This window comes from Phaseolus vulgaris, chromosome 5 (assembly GCF_000499845.2).
Source record: "Phaseolus vulgaris cultivar G19833 chromosome 5, P. vulgaris v2.0, whole genome shotgun sequence".
Taxonomy (NCBI): Eukaryota; Viridiplantae; Streptophyta; class Magnoliopsida; order Fabales; family Fabaceae; genus Phaseolus; species Phaseolus vulgaris.
The window spans coordinates 9,122,919-9,143,604 of NC_023755.2; the positions used below are offsets into that span (position 1 = coordinate 9,122,919).

At 34.0% G+C, this 20,686-nt stretch overlaps 1 protein-coding gene across 1 annotated transcript; it reads left to right on the top strand.

Annotated features, from left to right (window-relative positions):
- The first annotated feature begins 5 nt into the window (after positions 1-5).
- LOC137835096 (probable disease resistance protein At4g27220) lies at positions 6-19,140 on the top strand. The gene is made up of 11 exons (XM_068643443.1): positions 6-2,788; positions 4,228-4,276; positions 8,783-9,986; positions 13,514-15,663; positions 15,952-16,428; positions 16,719-16,961; positions 17,050-17,606; positions 17,691-17,773; positions 17,930-18,023; positions 18,105-18,229; positions 18,529-19,140. The coding sequence occupies exons 3-8, from the start codon at positions 8,810-8,812 to the stop codon at positions 17,725-17,727; spliced, it is 4,641 nt and encodes a 1,546-aa protein (XP_068499544.1). The 5' UTR covers positions 6-2,788; positions 4,228-4,276; positions 8,783-8,809; the 3' UTR covers positions 17,728-17,773; positions 17,930-18,023; positions 18,105-18,229; positions 18,529-19,140.
- Positions 19,141-20,686: the final 1,546 nt, after the last annotated feature.

Below are 20,686 nucleotides of genomic sequence, written 5' to 3' on the forward strand. Positions count from 1 at the left end.
TTTTATACTAAAATTGCTTTAATGGATCATATAGATTTTTCCTTACTATCTTTTTTGGAGATGTTGGGTTTGGTTTTATTTGAATTAAGAGTCATCAGTGCAGAAATACTGTATTGGAAATCAGAAAATAGAACTTAAGCTCTTTCCAGAGCATAAGCTCCCAAGAGAAAAGAGTGTTTTCTCTCTCCAATAAGAAACAAAATATCTTTATTCCATCCTCTCCCTGTATCCCTTTCTGACTCTCCTAACATCCTTGACTGCTATTCATTACACCTTCCAACCCTTGGGCCCTGTAGAATCCTAGCCCACATCCTTGTCCAGTATTCTACCACTTCCTACCTGAGAAAGAACAGCCTTGTCCAGAGGAGAGGAAATTGGCTTCACCCTCACAGGTAGCAGCACTCTTCATTGGTAGTCCTTTCCACCACACCAAAACCTAAGTAATTTGCAGCCATTCTGCATAACTATGCTGAGTTGCTAAAACCTTCTTTGATTCTAAAATATCATCATGTTCCAGCCGGCAAATTTTCTTATGCAGTGTACTCCCCAATAGCCTCAACCGTGACAAAAAGACTGAGCAAACCGTAGATGATGGAGTCATCTGTAGGTCATAGGCCACATCACCTTACTTTTCCAGCACCTGAAGAGGGTCACAGAACCTCTGGCCAAGCTATGGACTAATCGCTGATTGTTATCTGTGTGGTTGTAATTTAAGGAAAACCCAATCCCCAAACTTAAAATTCTGCACCCTTCTCCCTTTACCAGGATATCTTTGCATCTGTTCTTGTGCCTTTGCTAAATTGTATTTCAATTGCAGGAAAACCTTCATCTCTGTCTTGTAATTTTTGAGTCACCACCTCTACCTTCATTTCTCCGAGAATGAAGTGTATTACTGCCGCGGTTTATTCTACCATACACCAACTCAAATGGAGTCATGCCCTGGAAACATGGAAAACAATACTATGTTTCTAATCTACCAACTTCTAAGGTTGTTCAGAAATAAAACATCATAGATATATGAAAACTCCTATAGAATTTTAGGGCATGAGTGAAGGTCTTAATAGAGGGAACAAACTCCAATTATGACAACTTATGGAGGTTATGCATCAAAATTGAACTTGAAATGACAATATATACAATGGACCGCATGTACGTGAGTAGAATGTAACAAGGAGTTGAATCAACAATATGGCTTCCTATAACAATATGATAGTATAAGTCAATTGGCTAAGGTTGACTCTAGTTTTAGTCATACTCTTCTTCTATATATTAAACTTAAATGTGTTTTTTATTCCTGAAAATATATTTTTTTAATTAATTTCAGTAAAAAAGAAATTCACTTGTAGTCCTTAATAAAAAATAAAAATAATGAGAAAAACACAAAAGGTTTTGAACGTTGTCCTCCTAATTCATCACATCTACCATAATAATTACCACCATTGTAAGATTTGACAACCTTACTTTTTTTGCCAAGTTGAAGTTCACAGCCTGAAAGTCTTAAAAACGTTTAGACAATGAGACTTCTCATGTATCAAATATAAACAACAATATATCTATCAACATAATGAAATATTGTTGTCTATTCCAATAAGCCATAGGGAAAATAGACCAAAAGTATGTGTGTAACAGTTTTAAGATGTTATTAGCTCTTTGGCCACTAATTTCCTTATGTTTGTTCATTTTCTCTTTATGCACTCAACATAGACTTCAAAGTCTAATAATAAATGCAGGGGATCAAGAATTTCAACTGACTTAAGAATTCTCTACTTAGAAATACACGTAAGTATCTGAATTCTCTGTTTAATGGTTTACCCACAAATAAATTAGGGTTCATGAAACCAAAAGATTCATTCAGGTATTATATAATTTTATATATCCAATAATCTGAAAGTAATAAAAACAATGATAATACGTATTGAAGTTTTAATTTAATTAAATAAAATACAAAAGAAATACTAAAAAAAAAATAGATCATAGTTTAAGGGATACCTGAATGCATATAGCTGTGACATGAACGAGCATCCCTAAATTAAGTCACTTATGCCTTCTGAGACCTTCATTCTAGATAAGTAATTTTGTATTAAGAATAAATAATTAATCTGGTATGTGAATGTCTGAAAGGCTTCCAATTTAGTGATTGGAAGACCTGAAATTTATTTTTAAACACAATTAGATTTTTTCCTATTTGTAAGACTTTTTCTACATTCTTATCAAATGAGTTTTTTTTTTTCGAATTTTCATTAGTTTTGTAAAGTTTCACGAAATATTTGAATGAAAATAACATTTTATGTGATTTGCCTTTAAAGGATTGTAGCTCTTTTCGAAACAAGTGTTATATACAAAAGATTTCTTTATTTTTCCACAAATTTTTTAGGATGTGAGTTGATTCTAAACTAAATCTTAATTTCTAGCTCTTATAAAAATTAATTTTAAATCAAATGTTTTTTATTTTATAGAATATATTAGCGATTCATCAAGAAACTATAGATGTAAAAACATATTAAAAGGTTAGTTTCTCTATTGTATTATGCTACTACTGATAGAAAAAGTAGAAAAAAAAGAGAGAGAAGGTTTCGTGCAGAGCAAGAATGGCATAGCATCAATTCTTAAACCCTCTTCTTGGCATCTTCTCTTTGTTTGTTTTAGTCACCTCCATTATTGATTCAACTCCTAATGATAAAATATGCATTTTCAAAATAATTTGCATTTCCATGATTGATGATGCTTTAGCAGAAGAGAAGAGAGAAGGATTCTTAACTGCTGTTGCCTGTGTTCATCATCTGTTCAGGTTCAATCAATACATCAAATAATTTCTAAGCCCTTATCTTTCATCTTCTTTCTTCTAAAAATTATAGTGATCTTCTAAATGACAGGAGTATTTTTATCTTATTGGATGATCTATTTGCTCCTCATTTTGTTGCTGATAATACTTATTGATGCTTTGGTAATACACTAACTACATGTATGATTTTAATCCAAAGGAAAACTTAAATGCTTTATCATATTAATTTTAAAAGAAATTAATGTGAAAATGGTAGCATGATAACATTATTTCAAACATCACTGCAAAAATAAATTCTATGGAACACAGAGTTTTATGGTGTCCAGCAATTGTCTCTGCATTGTTATACATTAGTTGTGTATTTTTTGTTACACATTAATTTTGAATATAATGAGGTTGGGTAGTTTTTCTTGCAATTTTAAGGGAATAAAACAAAATATAGCTTGTAAAATGACAAAATTAGAAGAAAGACGATATTTTATTTAAAATAAAACAATTTCCTTGTACTTTTAATTCAATTATACTCACATCCCTTATAATATTTAAAAATAATATATTAATAAAAATTCACATAAAATAGAAAAATAAAAAATTACATTTAAAAAAATGGAAGATTTTTTAAAAGCTAAAAATTGAATGACCTAGTTATTTTATATTAACACCGGAAAAAAATTATACCCAATTATAATTTTTACTATAAATATATAAAACGTCATTTTTTGTGTGGAAATGTTGCTTTAATGCAAAATAAGTAAATAATTATGCAATATAATTTATTATTATATTATTTTATACCAATGTAAAAGTAAATGAAGCGAAAATTAAGTGTTTGATTGATAATAATATAACAAAATAAATATCTATTGCAAAGCTAAAATTAAAGTGAATGTAATTTAAAAAGGCGTGATAATGGAAATGAATACAATTTCTTTTCTAATAAAACAGGAAATTATGTTTTAAATGGATGTGAAATAATAAAGTGGTTTTTATATGTAGGAGAAGGTATCCAAATCATTTATTTGTTTAATATATAAAGGAATTTCCTTCTACAAATAGATTTTTTAAAGTTCGTAGTTGTATATATTTTATACTTTTATTTTTTTAATTATATTTTAAAATTTTAAAAAATGAAAATAAATTATTTAAATATTAAAAGTAATTTTACATATTTCAACCATACATTAAAAATTAAAAATTATTCACATATTTCAATAATAAAAGATATTATAAATTGTCCACTAATTTTTATGAATTGGAATTATTCATTTTATTTTCTTAAAAGATATAGAAGTATATAATATTTATTTGTGCACATGTTAATAAAAATATGAAAATTCAAATATAAATTATTAGGACAACAACTAATTAAATATTTATTTGTTGATAAAATAATTAATTGAGTACTTCTATTAGGATTACTAAAAAATATTCTTTACATGTGACAGATATAGTAGTTACATAGGAGACAATCAACAAAGAATTTGAAGTCTTAAGGTTAGTCCATTATCATATTTTTTTTTCCACAATTTTTATGCATTCTTTTTTAATATATTGAAAATATATTTTAATATATTCGGAACAATATTTTCTAAATTATTTTGAGAATTTTTTAAAAAATAATTTGGGTCCATCAATTCATCTTTTCGATGGAGGGAGAAATGTATTGGATGTTGGAAGAAACTCCCAATTATTGAGATGTTATTAGGACAATTTTTATTGTTACACTTCTCGATTAATTCATAATGATAAAAATGATTAATTTTCTGAAACACATAATTTTTCCAAACATTATAATAAAAAAATAGATTTTCAAGTAATACCCTGAATATATAATATGCAATCGATTATAAGGATTTAGGGTACCAAATTACATAATAAAAAATCCATTTTTAATTATTCTGAATGGATTATTCTACAATATTTCCTAATAATTTTCTTACTGTGGAATAATGTTTTTAAGAATAATTTAAAATATAAAACATTCCTTTGCTAGAACATAATTTTTAAAAAATAATTTCTTGAAAAACTGTCACAAAATATTTTTTTAGCAGTAATAAAATAAATAGACACATACCTCACCACTGGCATGCCAATTTATATAACATATAATAAATAAAACATTGAAATTAGATGACTTCTGTTTTGTATTCATGAAGGAAGTAATTATGTTTTCTAACAGTAATATTTTTTTTTCGTTTTCTTTATTAATAGACTTAATATATGATAGTTAATTGTAATCAAAACAGAATTGCATAACTATGCTTGTTTCCTTATTAAGAATCTGTTAGACTATTAATCATAATCCATCTTTAATTCCAAATTTTATAGTCCTTTGAAAAACATTTTGAATTGTTAATGTTTATCTATGAAAACTTGATGTTACGACTTAGTTATTTTTAATTCAGATTAACATACTATAAGGTCTATTAGACCGTTTCGTTTGAGACTTTCTATAGATACTTATTATCTATAAGATCCTTCAGTTGCAAAAAAAACGTGTTAGTATATTCATATGAAATAATCATGTGAACACAAATAAGACAATAGTGATTTTTTGTTATCATCAAAAACATATGAATCATCTACTTTTTCTTGTTTAAATAGACAACACAACAAAAAATTCTCAGATTCTCACGGTTAGGCGAATGACCTAATCAAGTTTCCTCACATGTCTTCATATTAGATAAGGGACATTTGTTGATCTAATAGGTAGCAATGATAGTTTTTTCAACCAAAAAACCTTTAGAACTTCAATACTCAATAGCATATATCTCACTCTTTACATAGTGGTCTTTGTATTAGGCTATTCTGTTTAGGAGTCCTAATCACCACTTGACGCCTCGCCATACCATTCTTCTTACAAAAGTCGTTACAGTTCTAAATAGAATTGAAGGCCATATTCCATTTTAAACCTCTTCTTTATATTGGTTTGGTTCTCCACCAAATGCTTCCAACTTTTAAAGTTCTCAAATGCTTCGTCTTTGGCCTTTTGAGAGAGACACGTAGCTACCTTTGCTCCAGAATGTGAGGGAGTAACAGACAATCCCCAAAGATCTACATGAACATAATTCAGAGTCCCATTTGATAGGGTCTTTCTTCTTGCATATTTGTATTTTTCATCTTTGGATAAAGCATGGAAGATTATGTGTGCAGAAGAAATGAATGACAATGATAATATTCAGTGATTGAAGTGGAGAAAGGGTAATAAGCAAAGTAAGAGGTGAGGTCAACTGATTAGGAAGGAGTCTAGGATTAGCTACAAATAATACTACCCTAGAGAGAGCTCAAGAACAAGTTGTATGGTCAAAATTGGGCAGCATAACAATATTCATTCTGAAAATTTCATAGCCCTAACACCTCTATAGTTGTTAGCATCAACTTTCCTTCCTCCATCTTCTTTCTTAGGTTTTTTATTCACAGCTAGTGGCATGTTTGTTGGATTTCACCCAAACTTGTTAAAATACAATGCAACAATTAAAATACCAGTCTTGTTCTTTGACATTCAAGGCAGGCTTATTCATGCTCTTCTTAAAGCTTTTCTCCATAAATAGTTTCCAATGTTGTTCTACCATGCTCTTGGAACTTGTTTCAACCCATAAAAGAGCTTTCTTTAGTTTATACACCTTCCCTTCTTGTTCTTCAATCACAAAGCCTTGATGTTGCTCAACATAGACCTTTTCTTTCAGTTCACCATTCAAAAACATTGACTTCACATCCACTTTCAGTTGCAAGGAAAATTAAAGCTCTAATGGTGTGTCTAGATGTTCCATAAGAACAAAAGCAAGGTTATTAGACTCAAGAGTTCAAGTAGACTCATAAAGAGTCTACATCATGGGAAAAATAGATATAATGACCTACTATTTCAACATTCAACAGCTTAGTTAATCAAAATAGTTGACAATAATTCCATAATTCTAAAATAATTAAGTTCAATAGTGCATATGACTACTATGTAAGTGCCAACCACACCAAGTAGATAAGTCCATACAATTACAAATATAAGTTCTAAAGGCCATAAAAATTAAATAACTAAATAGAAAAGTGTCTTCAAGAATTTTAACTCAGTCTCTGCCAAAACTTTCACCATTACAATTTAACTTCTTCTAGCATTGAGGCACAAGGTTCAAAATCATATCTAGTACTGACAATATAATGCTTGAATATGAAAATTCTTCCATTAAATGTCTTTGAGAAATAATTATGTTAAAGTTTTTTCCCATTGCCCAAAACATCTAGTTTAGGTTTCCATTCAACATCTGCCTTATTTCTTGCAATATTTTCACTTCTAGGTCTTGGAAGTGAGTATGTACCAACATTAGCATAAGAATAATTTGAACTAGTTCTATTTCTGGACATTTTAAAATTTCTAGAAACTTACCGTGACATAGAAAGAAAGAAAAAAGTAAAATAAAACTAAACTAAACACTAGAGTGAATAGAAAAACAACTCTAGCAAAAAGGGACAAAACAAGACAGAACCATTAAACTATATAAAAAAACGAATCTTGTAACAAGAGAAAGAACTTACCATTGTAAAAATAAGAGACACCAACGAAAAGGACACGGGCAAAAAAGATGTGTCGTGGTCTAAGAAGACACAACAGTGTGGCTTGGCAAGACACAATGGCCTAAGTAGACGAGCAATGCAGTTGTGGGAGAAGACACGTGACACAAAGAAGGAGATTGCGAATGTGAGAAAGACCGTGAATGTGAGAGTCAAAGATCAAAATGGTCCTTGGTATTTTCAAATGCAACACATTGCCAAATGACGTGACTCATTCATATGACTTGGACTTGCGAGTCTAATCCAAGTTCATTGAGTCTGCTCTGAGTCTAATTTGAGTCTACCCAAAAATAGGTTTGCATGTGAGTCAACTCAGATAAAGTGAATACACTCGTAAACTCGTCTGAGTTGACCATAGAGTTTGATGATCATAAAAGTCTCTTTAAAATCATTGGACTGTTCTGAATAGCCCTTTGCAACAAGTGTTGCTTTATTCTTTTAGATTGACTCATTCAGGTTATGCTTTACTTGTACACCCATTTCACACCAATTATTTATCTGTCATTTGGCTTCTCAATCAACTTCCATTTATTTTTACTTTTCAATTACATCAATTTCTTGGTACCTAATTCCCCCAAGCTTTTTCTCTTGTCTCTTTTGAAGTTTTCTGGTTCCACAACACAATAGTTGCACCTTATATAAATATCACTCAAAAGTCTTACTTTTTGAGGAGTTAAGTATGGAAATGAGGAACTTGAGCTAAGAGGGCCTGATGATGGTGAAAAACTTAATGTATTTGATGCTAATTCCTTATTTTTTAGGTGTTGAATTATGCTGCAAAATAGTTAAATTGTTTTCTCCTCAACCTTTTCTTCTTGCCAATTTCAATAAGCTTTCGTATCAAATGTGACATCTTGAGTAACATCACCTTCGTCTTCAAGTTTTCTGGTCTATAGTTCTTTGACATGGAGCTATAACCAAATGCTGCTGAATGGAGTGTTATTTATTACCATTATTCTTCACTTTGATTTTTTATTTTTGCAAGGATCTACAACTCTGTCACCACCTTGTTGGTGGTATCTGAAGGTGATATTGGTATCTAATAGTCAAGGAACTTAATTTCTACAAAATTATGCTGTAAAATTTATAACAAGAGGAAGGTAATTTAGGGTGGAATCCGTCTCTATTTTTTATTTTTTTTTTCTTTTCTTACCTATTCAATGATATTCTAAAGACAAAAATAATAACTCAAGTAATAAGAGTGCTCTGACAATTAGAAATATAAAGGGTCACATAAATGGCACTAAATATCTTTATAGACTTTCAATAAGCATTCAATCTCTACTAAACATCCAATCTTGACTAATAGAGTTATGTTATTTTTTTCTTTTCATAAAAGGACTAGTAGAGTTATGTGATATTGAATAAACCCATTAGTAGAGTTAAGGTGATTCGCTGTTTATTGATATATTCCATGTTTCTGTTATTGATTTAAAGTAGAAAGTGAAGAAGGAAGTGGTGGCAATGGATTCTAAAATTGGTGAATCCACGACTGAACATGTTAGACGTCAATTAGGATACATAACCTCCTACAGAAGTAACCATGCAAAGCTCATAAAGGAGGTTGAAATCCTGGAATTCAGAAAAAGTTGTGTGCAAGAAATGGTTAAAAAGGCTAAAAGAAATGGAGAAAAAATTTTAAATAATGTCCAGATTTGGTTGAAGAAAATGGATGCAACAATTGTTGAGGCAAATACTCTTATTTTCAATGGTATCCAAGCAAATTATCCGATGAACATTCCCAATATACAGTTTAGGCACCAGCATAGCAAGAAATTGCAGAAGATGATGCATGAGATTGATCAAGTCCTAGCAGAAGGATTTTTTGATACAATTTCTAAACCACCAATATTAAAAGAAATTCAACAAGTGTTGAAAGATCCTAACATCTACAAGATTGGGTTGTATGGGATTGATGGCGTGGGAAAAACAACACTAGCGAAAGAGTTAGCTCAAGAAGTCAAGAAAGATGGTTCTTTTGATGTTGTAGCTATGGCTGAGGTGACCGATTCTCCAAATGTGGAAAATATTCAAGGCCAAATTGCTAATGCCTTGGCTCTGAAATTTGATGAGGAGACTAAAGAAGAGAGAGCGGAAAAATTGCGTCGAAGGATAAGAAAGGAGAAGAATATTCTTGTTATTTTGGATGATATTTGGGAGAAAGCTGATTTGGCGGAACTGGGGATTCCTTTTGGTGATGACCATAAAGGATGCAAGTTATTGTTGACATCTGAACGACTTAATGTGCTTAAACGTCAAATGGGTACTCAAAAAATTTTCAGACTTGAGCTTTTATCTGATGAGGATAGCTGGGAGTTGTTTGAGAAGATTGCGGGTCAAGATATCAAATTGATTACCACAAACAATTATGGTTCTGCGTTGGATGAAATAAATTTCATTGTAGAAAATGTGCCTAAGTGTTGCAATGGTTTGCCCCTTTTTATAGTTGTTGTGGCAAAGGCTTTAAGAACAAAGGACCTCTCAACATGGAAGGATGCCTTGAAGCAATTGAAAGGATTGAATGAAAAAGGAAATTTTAAGGAAGTTGTGTGCCCTTTAGAATTAGGCTATCGTTATTTAAAAAGTAATGAACTGAGGACATTGTTGTTATCCATTGTTTCACTTGGACCTGGCCGCATCTGTTGGGAAAAACGGGTAATTTTCCCACTAAAACAAAACCCTAACAGCTACCCGACAAATAATATTGAATAAATAAAGCGGAATAATAAAAGAGATAAAGAAGAAAAAAACACACCCGAAAATTGTTAACGGAGTTCGGCCTTTTAGCCTAATCTCCGAGCACAGCAAAAACAACTCCCTTTTATTATTATGAGAGAAGATATTACAAATTTGGGATATATAACAGTGAAGGAGGGGATGTTAATATATAACCCTCAAACCTCCTTCCCAAACAATGAACCCACCGATGTGGGACTTGGGATTAAGCCAAAATCAACAAATCTCCACCTTGGCTTAATTTCAAGTCCCACCTAAAACAAATCTTCTCACAACATAACAAAAAACAAACTTTACAGTGCTTCAAATTTGCGCCTCCGGGCGCCAACTTCAAATGTGCAAAATATTAACCAAGTCTAAACAATATTCAAACTTGGCCCTTGTAACCACCTTGCCTTGTAGCAAACATCTTCTTTATTAGAAAATTCTTCTTTCTTTGCAAATACCCATTTGCACCCAATTGCCTTCTTACCTTTTGGTAATTGTGCCAACTTCCACGTCTTGTTCTTCTTCAAAGACTGCATCTCCTCTTCCATCGCACCCGCCCAATTACCACTTTCTGAACTCAGAATGGCTTTTGGGTAAGTGGATGGAATGTCATCAACAACTGGAAGTGCATAGGCAACCATATCCATGAAACGAGCAGGCTTCTGAATATCTCGTCTTTGTCTTCTAACTGCAATTGGCGCTGATTGTTGTTGAGATTCTTGGGTAGGAACCTCTTCCTCATCTGACTCTTCTTCTGCCATAGGAGAGTCACTTGTGGTATTTCGTGTTGGGATCACCACTGTCGGCTCAAACTCCACCTGCTTCCGAACACACTCCACCTGTTGTGGAGTACTATCAGCTCCTTCTGGATTTACCTTCTTTAACATGGCAGATTCATCAAAGGTAACATCCCTGCTGATAATCGTCTTCTTTGCCTCTAGACACCACAAACGGTATCCCTTCACTCCAGGACTAAAGCCCATAAAAAGAGCCTTCTTTGCCCGTGGATCCAACTTTGATTCAATCACATGATAATATGCAATAGAACCAAAAACATGCAAAGAATCATAATCAGTTGCAGGTTTTCCAGACCATACCTCTAACGGGGTTTTGCCATCTATAGCAGATGATGGCAAACGATTGACGAGATGTTGAGCGTATGTCACAGCCTCAGCCCAAAACTCTCTGCCTAACTCAGCATTAGACAACATACAACGAACTTTCTCCACAAGTATCTTGTTCATACGCTCCGACACCCCATTCTGCTGTGGTGTTTTTCTAACAGTGAAGTGCCGAACTATGCCACAATCTTGACATACCTTCAGGAACGGATCACTCTTGTATTCTCCTCCATTGTCTGTTCGGAGAACCTTAATCTTCCTTCCTGTCTGGTTTTCAACTTCAGCTTTCCACTTAAGGAAAATTTCAAGCACATCATTTTTGTTCTTCATAGTAAACACCCAAACTCTCCTGGAAAAATCATCCACAAAAGTGACAAAATAATGCCTACCTCCGATTGACGGAGTCTTGGCAGGTCCCCACACATCTGAATGCACATAATCCAGAATACCCTTGGTATTGTGAATTGCAGTGCCAAACTTCACTCTTCGTTGCTTTCCCAGAACACAATGCTCACAAAATTCAAGTTTGCAAGCCTTCGTACCTTTCAACAATCCTTGCTTGGTAAGAATTTGCAAGGATTTCTCTCCAGCATGTCCCAACCTCATATGCCACAACTTCGTTGCCTCAGCATCCTTCTTAGAGCTAGAAGTTGCTGCCGCTACTGTCCCCACCACTGTACTACCTTGATAGTAATACAAATTGTTCTTCATCACGCCTTTCAACATCACCAGTGCTCCTGAAGTTGCTTTAAGAATTCCATCTCGCATCGTCACAACTAGGCCTTTAGATTCTAAAGCCCCCAATGAGATGAGATTCTTCTTCAACTTTGGCACGTACCGTACATCCCGCAAAATTCTGGTGGATCCATCATGATTCCGCAGCTTGATTGAACCTATCCTGACTGTCTTACATGGATTATCATTACCCATGTAAACAACCCCGCCATCGAGTTCTTGAAAATCAAAGAACCATTCCCGAATGGGACACATATGATAAGTACAACCTGAATCCAATATCCACTCATCTGGATACGATGATGCTGAAAGCGAGACAATTAAAGAGATATCTGATTCCACGTCACTTTTGCATTCTACAACATTTGCATCTTGTGGAGTCTTCCCTTTCTTCTGCAGTTTTGGACAGTCTTTCTTCCAGTGTCCTTTCTCATGACAGAAAGCACACTCATCTTTGGCAACGACTCGACCTTTAGACTTAGACATCCCTCTTCTCTCCTTTGTTTGGCTTTGCTGACGACCTCTTGCCACCAATGCTTCTTCTGATGTCGTTGATTTGGTTCTCATCTTATCCTGCTTTCTTAATTCATGACTATATAAAGCAGAACAAACAGCATCTAACGACACATTCTCCTTCCCGTGAAGGAGCGTAGTCTCCAAATGTTCAAATTCATCAGGAAGAGATGATAACAACATCAAAGCCAAATCCTCATCCTCAAACTTCACATCTAAATTCAACAGGTCTGCTACTAATTGATTAAACATAGTGATGTGTGCATTCATAGTAGTACCTTGTTGGTAGTCAAATCGGAACAACCTTTTCTTCATCAGGAGCTTGTTCTGACCACTCTTCTTCAGAAACTTGTCCTCCAATGCCTTCCACAGTTTGTGTGCAGAAGTCTCGTTTTTTACAGCGTACTTCTGCTCTCTGGACAGGCAGGATCGAATAGTTCCGCATGCCAACCGGTTGATGATGCTCCAATCTTTCTCCTCTACCTCTTTTGGTTTCTCTCCTTCAATAGCAATATCAAGACCCTGCTGAAAAAGAGAGTCCAAGACCTCTCCTTGCCACATGCCAAAATGTCCAGTGCCATCAAATATTTCCACCGCCAATTTCAAGGTGGACACCGGGAACCTCAACCATGATGAAGAGGAGCCCGACACTCTGGATACATCCTTGGCTTCTTCTTCTTGATTTGCCATTACAAACTCAAAATATAATATTCAATATTACAAATAATTTCAAACAACCCAAGGGCGAACCTTCGGCTCTGATACCACTTGTTGGGAAAAACGGGTAATTTTCCCACTAAAACAAAACCCTAACAGCTACCCGACAAATAATATTGAATAAATAAAGCGGAATAATAAAAGAGATAAAGAAGAAAAAAACACACCCGAAAATTGTTAACGGAGTTCGGCCTTTTAGCCTAATCTCCGAGCACAGCAAAAACAACTCCCTTTTATTATTATGAGAGAAGATATTACAAATTTGGGATATATAACAGTGAAGGAGGGGATGTTAATATATAACCCTCAAACCTCCTTCCCAAACAATGAACCCACCGATGTGGGACTTGGGATTAAGCCAAAATCAACAGCATCCACACTGGAGAACTATTTTCATGCTATTGGGGATTATATGGAGATTCTTACGAATTAACAAAGGCAAGAAATAAATATTACAAATTAATTGATGATCTTAGGGCATCTTCATTTTTGATTGAAGTTGAAATTGAGTACGTTAGAATGCATGATAGTGTTCGTGATACGGCCAAAGCAATATCCTCAAGGACTCACCTGACTTATGAAGTACCAAATTTCACACATAAGGAGCAATGGGACATAGATCAACTTAAAAAATGTCATTATATTAACTTTCCTTCGTATAATTTAGATGAGCTTCCTGAGAAGCTAGATTGTCCAGAGTTGAAGCTAATGTCACTGAAAAGCAATCTTGGCCACTTAACAATCCCTGATAACTTTTTTGTTGGGATGGGAGAAGTGAAGGTTCTTAATTTACATCGAATGAACTTTGCCCCTTCCCCACCTCCTTCTTTTCGTCTCTTGACAAACCTTAGATCATTGAATCTGTATGAATGTGTATTGGATGATATAACAATTGTTGCAGAACTCACAAATTTAGAAATTGTCTCCCTTGAAAGATCTAAAATTCAGGAGCTCCCAAAAGATATAGGACAATTGGCTTACCTTAGAATGTTGAATTTAACAAACTGCTGTCAGTTAAAAACCATCCCCAAAAATCTTATATCTAGCTTAACATGCTTGGAGGAGTTGTATATGGGGAATTGTAATATTCAATGGGAGGGTGAAGGAGGAGAAAGCCAAACTAACCATGCAAGTCTAGGTGAGCTAAGGAATTTGAATCAGCTTACAACTTTGGACTTGTCAATCCATGATGCTTCAGTTTTACCTGCAGATATGGATGTATTTAAACAGCTACAAAGATACAACATATCCATTGGGAATATGTGGAAGTGGTCTTCATTATGGTCTGGCGATGCTAGGGAAATTTCAAGAACACTTAAGCTTGTTGACTCTTTGAATACACTCATTTTTTTAAATCGTGGGGTACAAATGCTATTCACTACAATTGAGGAACTGAGCTTAGGTAAATTAAATTTTGTTGATGATGTGTCTTATCAACTGAATACGGAAGCTTTTCAAAATTTGAGACATTTATATGTCCAAAACAGTGATGCTTTCCGAAATTTGGAGACACTGATTCTTTGCAATCTGCGTGATATGTATGGTCCACTTGCAAAACAGACATTGCTTCTCTGCAATCTGCGTGTTATGGAAGACATAAGCTATGGTCCACTTGCAACACAGTGTTTTGAAAAACTGCAAGTTTTTAAAGTCCAAGATTGTTATAAGTTGAAGAAATTGCTTTCGTATTCTATTGCGAAAAACCTTTCTCAACTTCAAGAGATTGAAATTGTCAATTGTACTGCCATGGAAGAGATCGTATATGAGGAAAAACTCGAGGATGAAAACATGCATAATATAAAATACAATGCCACGCTTTGTTTTGAAAAACTTCAAGTTATTAAAGTCCATCATTGTCATAAATTGAAAAAATTACTTCCGTATTCCCTTGCTAAAAGCCTTTCCAAACTTCAGGAGTTGGAAATTTTCGACTGTTCAGATATGGAAGAGATCATATATGAGGAAAAACTTGAGATTGAAAATCTGCATAATATGAAAGATTTTGGCACACATTGTTTTCAAAAACTTCAAGTTATTAAAGTCCAGGGTTGTCATAAATTGAAGAAATTACTTCCGTATTCCTTTGCTGAAAACCTTTCTCAACTTCAGGAGATGGAAATTTTGAACTGTACGGTTATGGAAGAGATCATATCTGAGGAAAAACTTGAGGATGAAAATCTGCATAATATGAAAGATATTGGCATACATCCTTTTGAAAAACTTCAAGTTATTAATGTCCAAAGTTGTCATAAGTTGAAGAAATTACTTCCATATGCCCTTGCTAAAAACCTTCCTCAGCTTCAGGAGATGAAAATTTTCCAATGTAAAGTTCTAGAAGAGATCATATCTGAGGAAAAACTTGAGGATGGGAAAGAATTTTCCAAGATCATGCTCCCTAAATTGCGTTCTCTTACGTTGAATACATTACCTAAGCTTCGAAGTTTTAGTTTGCCATTGGAAATAAATAAGGATGATGGATCAATTCCTTTGCCATTATTCAATCAAAAGGTAAACCACACTTTAGTTATGAATGATTTCTTCTTCATTCTTTAATTTCTTTTATGCAACATAAATATTGAACTTCTACAAGTTTCCTAAAAAATAATACTATGCACTTTGTCATTAACCATTTTCATAATTTTCAATGTCGAAACAAATTTGATATTTTTAATCACCTATTGGCAAGATCCTTTAATCTGTCTATTGCTACTTGTTGGCATTGCTTATACTTGTTATGTGCCTAGATCTGATGCTGATGTATTAGCTGAAATCTTAATTGAATGTTATTGATGGCAGGTTAGTTCCCCAAAATTGGATATGCTGGTTATTATCAACTTGAATTGTTTGAACTCAATATGGTACAATCAACAAACTCCAAATTCTGTAAGCAATCTGAAAGAAATAAAAATTACTGGATGTCATGCCCTGCATCATGTTTTTCCAACTGCTGTGGCTAAGGAGCTTCTCCAGCTCCAAGTGCTTGAAATATCCACATCTAAGATAGAGATGATTGTTGAAGATAATAATATTCAACACGCACCAGATGAGATTACTTTACCAAAATTGGAGCAATTAAAGTTGGAATACTTGCCAAGGCTCACAAAGTTTTGCCAAGAAAGTTACAACTTAAAATTTCCTTCATTGAAAACAGTAGAGATAATTGGATGTAATTTGAAGTCTTCTGGTCATGTAGACTTAACCACAAGAACAGAGCTTGAATGGGGAGGTAAAAATGGTCAAAAGGATAATGAGCTTAATCTGTTCAACGAAAAGGTATATGACTACTTCTTCACTATTTAAAATCTTTTATGCATCTTAAATATTGAATTCCATATTCAAGGGCTTTCTAAAAAAAGGAAATGGTGGTTTTTAATCTGCAATGTGGAATGTGAACCTAATCTATTTAATTTACTCAAGTTCCAAAGTCTGCACAGATTTCATTTTCTAACTCACCCTCCACCTCATTATAGCTATGCAAATAATATGATTTATCTTAATAATGCTCTTTCTCCTATCAATAAACATGTAGAATAACATTTTGATATGACTGTGAGTGCTAATAGGTTGCAATGCCCAACCTTGAAAACTTGAAGTTGTCTAACATCGGTTCATATGGGAAGATATGGGATGAAAAATTGCGAGTCCCCTTTCACAGTAAAAACTTGAAGGATTTGATAGCGGACGATTATCTCAATCACACAGAAAGTTTGTTCTCATCCTCGACAGCTAGAGAACTAACAAAACTGAAACATCTTGAGATTCTATCTTGCCCTGCATTGATGGAGATATTTGTCCAACAAGAGAAGGTGAGCATGTTAGACTTCCCTATTGAATCTAACAAATACATACTAATGCATTTACTTAGAATATATGTTGATATGTTGCTGATGATAGGTTACATTCCCAAACTTGGAGACACTGTTTATCAATGGCATGAATGGTCTGAATTCAATATGGAACAACTTTCAAGGTCCAAATTCTTTTCACAAGCTGAATAAAATACAAATTATAGGATGTCGTTCCCTGCATCATGTTTTTCCAGTTGTTGTGGCTAAGGAGCTTCAACAGCTTCAAGTGCTTCAAATATCAAGGTCTAGTAACATAGAGAACATTGTTGTAAAGAGTCTTAGTGGTGGTGCCCTTCGCAAGCATAAGAATAATAGTGATGCAGTTTTTATGCCATTTAAAGAAAATAAAGGTGATGATGCAGATGAGATAGTTTTTATGAATTTGAAAGAATTGTACTTGGAGCACTTACTAAGGCTTGGAAGCTTTTGCGAGGAAAGTTATAACTTCAGGTTTCTAGCCCTAGAAAAAGTACGTGTGATTAGATGTCCCAATATGAAAACTTTTTGTTATGGAAATGTAAGCGCACCCTGTCTCTCAAATGTACGATTTGGATGGACTGAAAATCTTCGTTGGGATGGTGATCTTAATACCACTGTGCAAAGGTAATTAATACTTCAACTATACTCCATGAATCTCCATTTTTCATGCCAACTTCTAGAGTTTATACTATAACTCTAATTTTGTAGAGTTTTCAAACGTATGGAAATTGAGTCTAAGACATAAATCAAAATCCGAAGAAAATTAAGAAACCATCATTTTCTCACGTAAGGTATCTACATATCCTATTTTGATTTTTATACTTCGCTTTTTTTAATTATTCACACTATATTTGGCTTTCAGTTATTTTCTGTGATTTTAATAAGCTATGACATTTTTGCTTCTTTTCCATTTCAATGTTATGTTCGAAATCCATTTAATGGACCAGTGATACCCTGGATGAATATAAAACAAAATTTGAAAGATGCAAAGAAACCAGTTGGACAATTGGAGGATGACATTCCCACTGCAAAATGTTATTGGTAACTTTATTTTTTTAATGAACTCAATATTTTAAATTTTCATGCACTTTACCTTTTAAAGAATTAAGAAATTTGTTACAGCCAAGCATGGCATGTTACAGGACCTTGTCTGTCTAAATTCACAATATTAACCACACGTGTTTGTGGTCTTCCCAGTTATGTTATGAACTTATGACTATGGAAAGGAGGAAGTCTTCATAATTCAGGTAAAGAAAATAGTGAGGAGCATGCTCTATGTTTATCTTTTTTTTCCTTCTCCTAGGTAAAGAAAGCTACCACTAAAACAAACAGTTGCAAGAGCAAAACAATTCGCTTTTACTTTGTTCCTTTGATTTGTTACGAGTCTATAAAGTGTTTTTCCCAAAATTGCAAAAGGATAAGTGTGACAGCATTTGATAAACATAATTTCATTCACACTTTAAAGCTTTTGTCACAATTTTTTGGATTGTCATCATAAATAAATCTATTGTTTTAATTGAGACTCATCTAATTGGGTATATTTTAGGTCTCTCCATGTGCAAGCGTATTGGGACTTCCCTATTGTGGGTTGGATTAAAGTGAACACTAAAGGCGTTGCTCGGGGGCCTCCAGGCCCCGCTGCTTGTGTGGGTATCTTCAGAGTGATTCGCGGGGAATATATTGGTGGTTTCTCTACTTTTTTTAAGGAATCAAAATGTCTTGTATGTTGAGGTCATGGGGGCTACTTTTGCCACTAAACATGCTCAGAGGGCTAGGTTCAAAAAGCTTTGGCTGAAGAGTGATTCTACTTTGCTCTGTCAAGCTTTTTCTTCTGTTAAGTGATTCCTTTGACTCTTAAAGGGAGGTGGAGAAGGTGTATGCAGCTATGTGTTGGCATGGATAATAAGTTAGACATTTTTTTTGGTACTTTATTATGCCTTCTTGTCTTAGTTTGGATTTTTTCCATAAGGGATACGAATTTCCTTTATTCCGTATTTAGGTTGTGTTCCTTTTTTTCTTACGTGGGTTTGGTTTGATTCCTCCATGTTTTGTATTCCATTATTTTCTCTTTTATGTTATGTTTCATGTGATGACAAATGATTGGTGGATTTTGAGGTGTCATTCTAGGTGAGATGTCAAAATTCATAGTGATGCCTAATATGAGTTTTGTAAAGCATGCCTAATGTTTTACCGTCAATGCACATTGTAAAGCGCACAAACACACTATATAGCAATAAAATAAAGGTCCAACAGCAAGGGAATGCATTGAGCTTTCCAGTTAGTTCATCAAGCAAAGCACACAACATGAACCAATGCTTACCTCACTAATCAAACTCTAAAGCAAATCCACAATCCACTCAACCGTCTGACCCACAAATGCAAGACAATAACAAAGAAAACCGCAAGAACAGAGAAAGTAAACAAAAAACAGAGTATACGAAGAATCTCACAAATAAAAGATTTAACAGGGTTCGCTTGAAACCTAGTATACGTCCACAGTCAAAAATTCACTATGAATAGAATTTGAGATTACAACACAAATTTTCTCTCAAGTATTAAAAGTAAACTCTCAACTCAAATTAAGGAATTTTTTTTTTCAATACAAGGTCTATATAAACAAATAAAACTGTCTAACTAATTCTAAAAAAAAAAACACGCCAAACATGTACGAGTCACGTGCACTGGGGAGTGCAAAATGCCAACTGACGCTTGGGAGTTATACAGAGGAGGTAGACGATCTAAACAAAAGCTATGGTTCGAATAGACGATCTTGAACCACTAGACAGTCTTGAACAGTAGATGGTCTACTGATGATCTACTATCTCTAAGAAGATCTAGGAACCTTTGACCATAGACTTTTTTGAACCAATCTTCACACAAACAATAAGTCGTAGATTCACTATATATATTATGCTTGGTGTCATATCCCTTTCGCTGGGTTCTTAACTTATAGCAACGACAGAGATTGTGCCTTCAGAACCCAATGATGACATATCTGTTGAGCTAGCGCAGCTGTCAACAGCTTCAAAGACACCTGATGTCATGTTGTCCATTACTAGTGGCAGAAACAATGTTGAAATGGTCTACAATCCTTTAACCGACTATGTGTACCGATTTTCTGGCTGTTACACTAAGGTCTTTATAGATTGTTGATTGTTTCTCTATGTGCATTTGAATATGTGATCTCTGTGAGTGCAATCTTATTCTATTCAATAGAATAGTGGTTTTCTTTCTGTTGTCTGGTTTCTGTGTTTCTATATTGCTCAAATCCATTATGTTGGTTAATTGTAGGTAGCTCAGAGATTCACCTCCAATATGCCATATGCCATGCTCGAGTTTCTAGCTGAGGTCTACCTTGAGGATTAATACATAGGTCTAAACTGCAAGCAGTTCCATTCAGTTGCACCCACTCAAAACTAACCCCTAAGCACCAAGGGATCACCCTAGGGAAGGAAAGTGGCATAAGAGGGATTTTAACCCTCGCTCATGGATAGGTGGGAGTTCCTACCTCATCCTTTACCACTTGTGTCAGCCAGCATGGGCTTTAGAAAGTCTCATTTTTCCTTTAAGCTCTATAAAAAGTTTATTCACTTTAGTCTATACATTTAATAGAATAAAGTTATTTTAATCCCTCTCTAGGATATAGGGGTTATAAACAAGTGTAAAGAGGGGCTAGAATAAATAAAATGCATATAGAACTAAAA

Coding starts and splice junctions, on each gene's coding strand:
- LOC137835096 (XM_068643443.1), top strand. CDS start 8,810: ATGGATTCTAAAATTGGTGAATCCACGACTGAACATGTTAGACGTCAA. Junction 9,987..13,513: donor ACTTGGACCTGGCCGCATCT/GTTGGGAAAAAC, acceptor CTTGGGATTAAG/CCAAAATCAACAGCATCCAC. Junction 17,607..17,690: donor CTTAATACCACTGTGCAAAG/GTAATTAATACT, acceptor CTAATTTTGTAG/AGTTTTCAAACGTATGGAAA.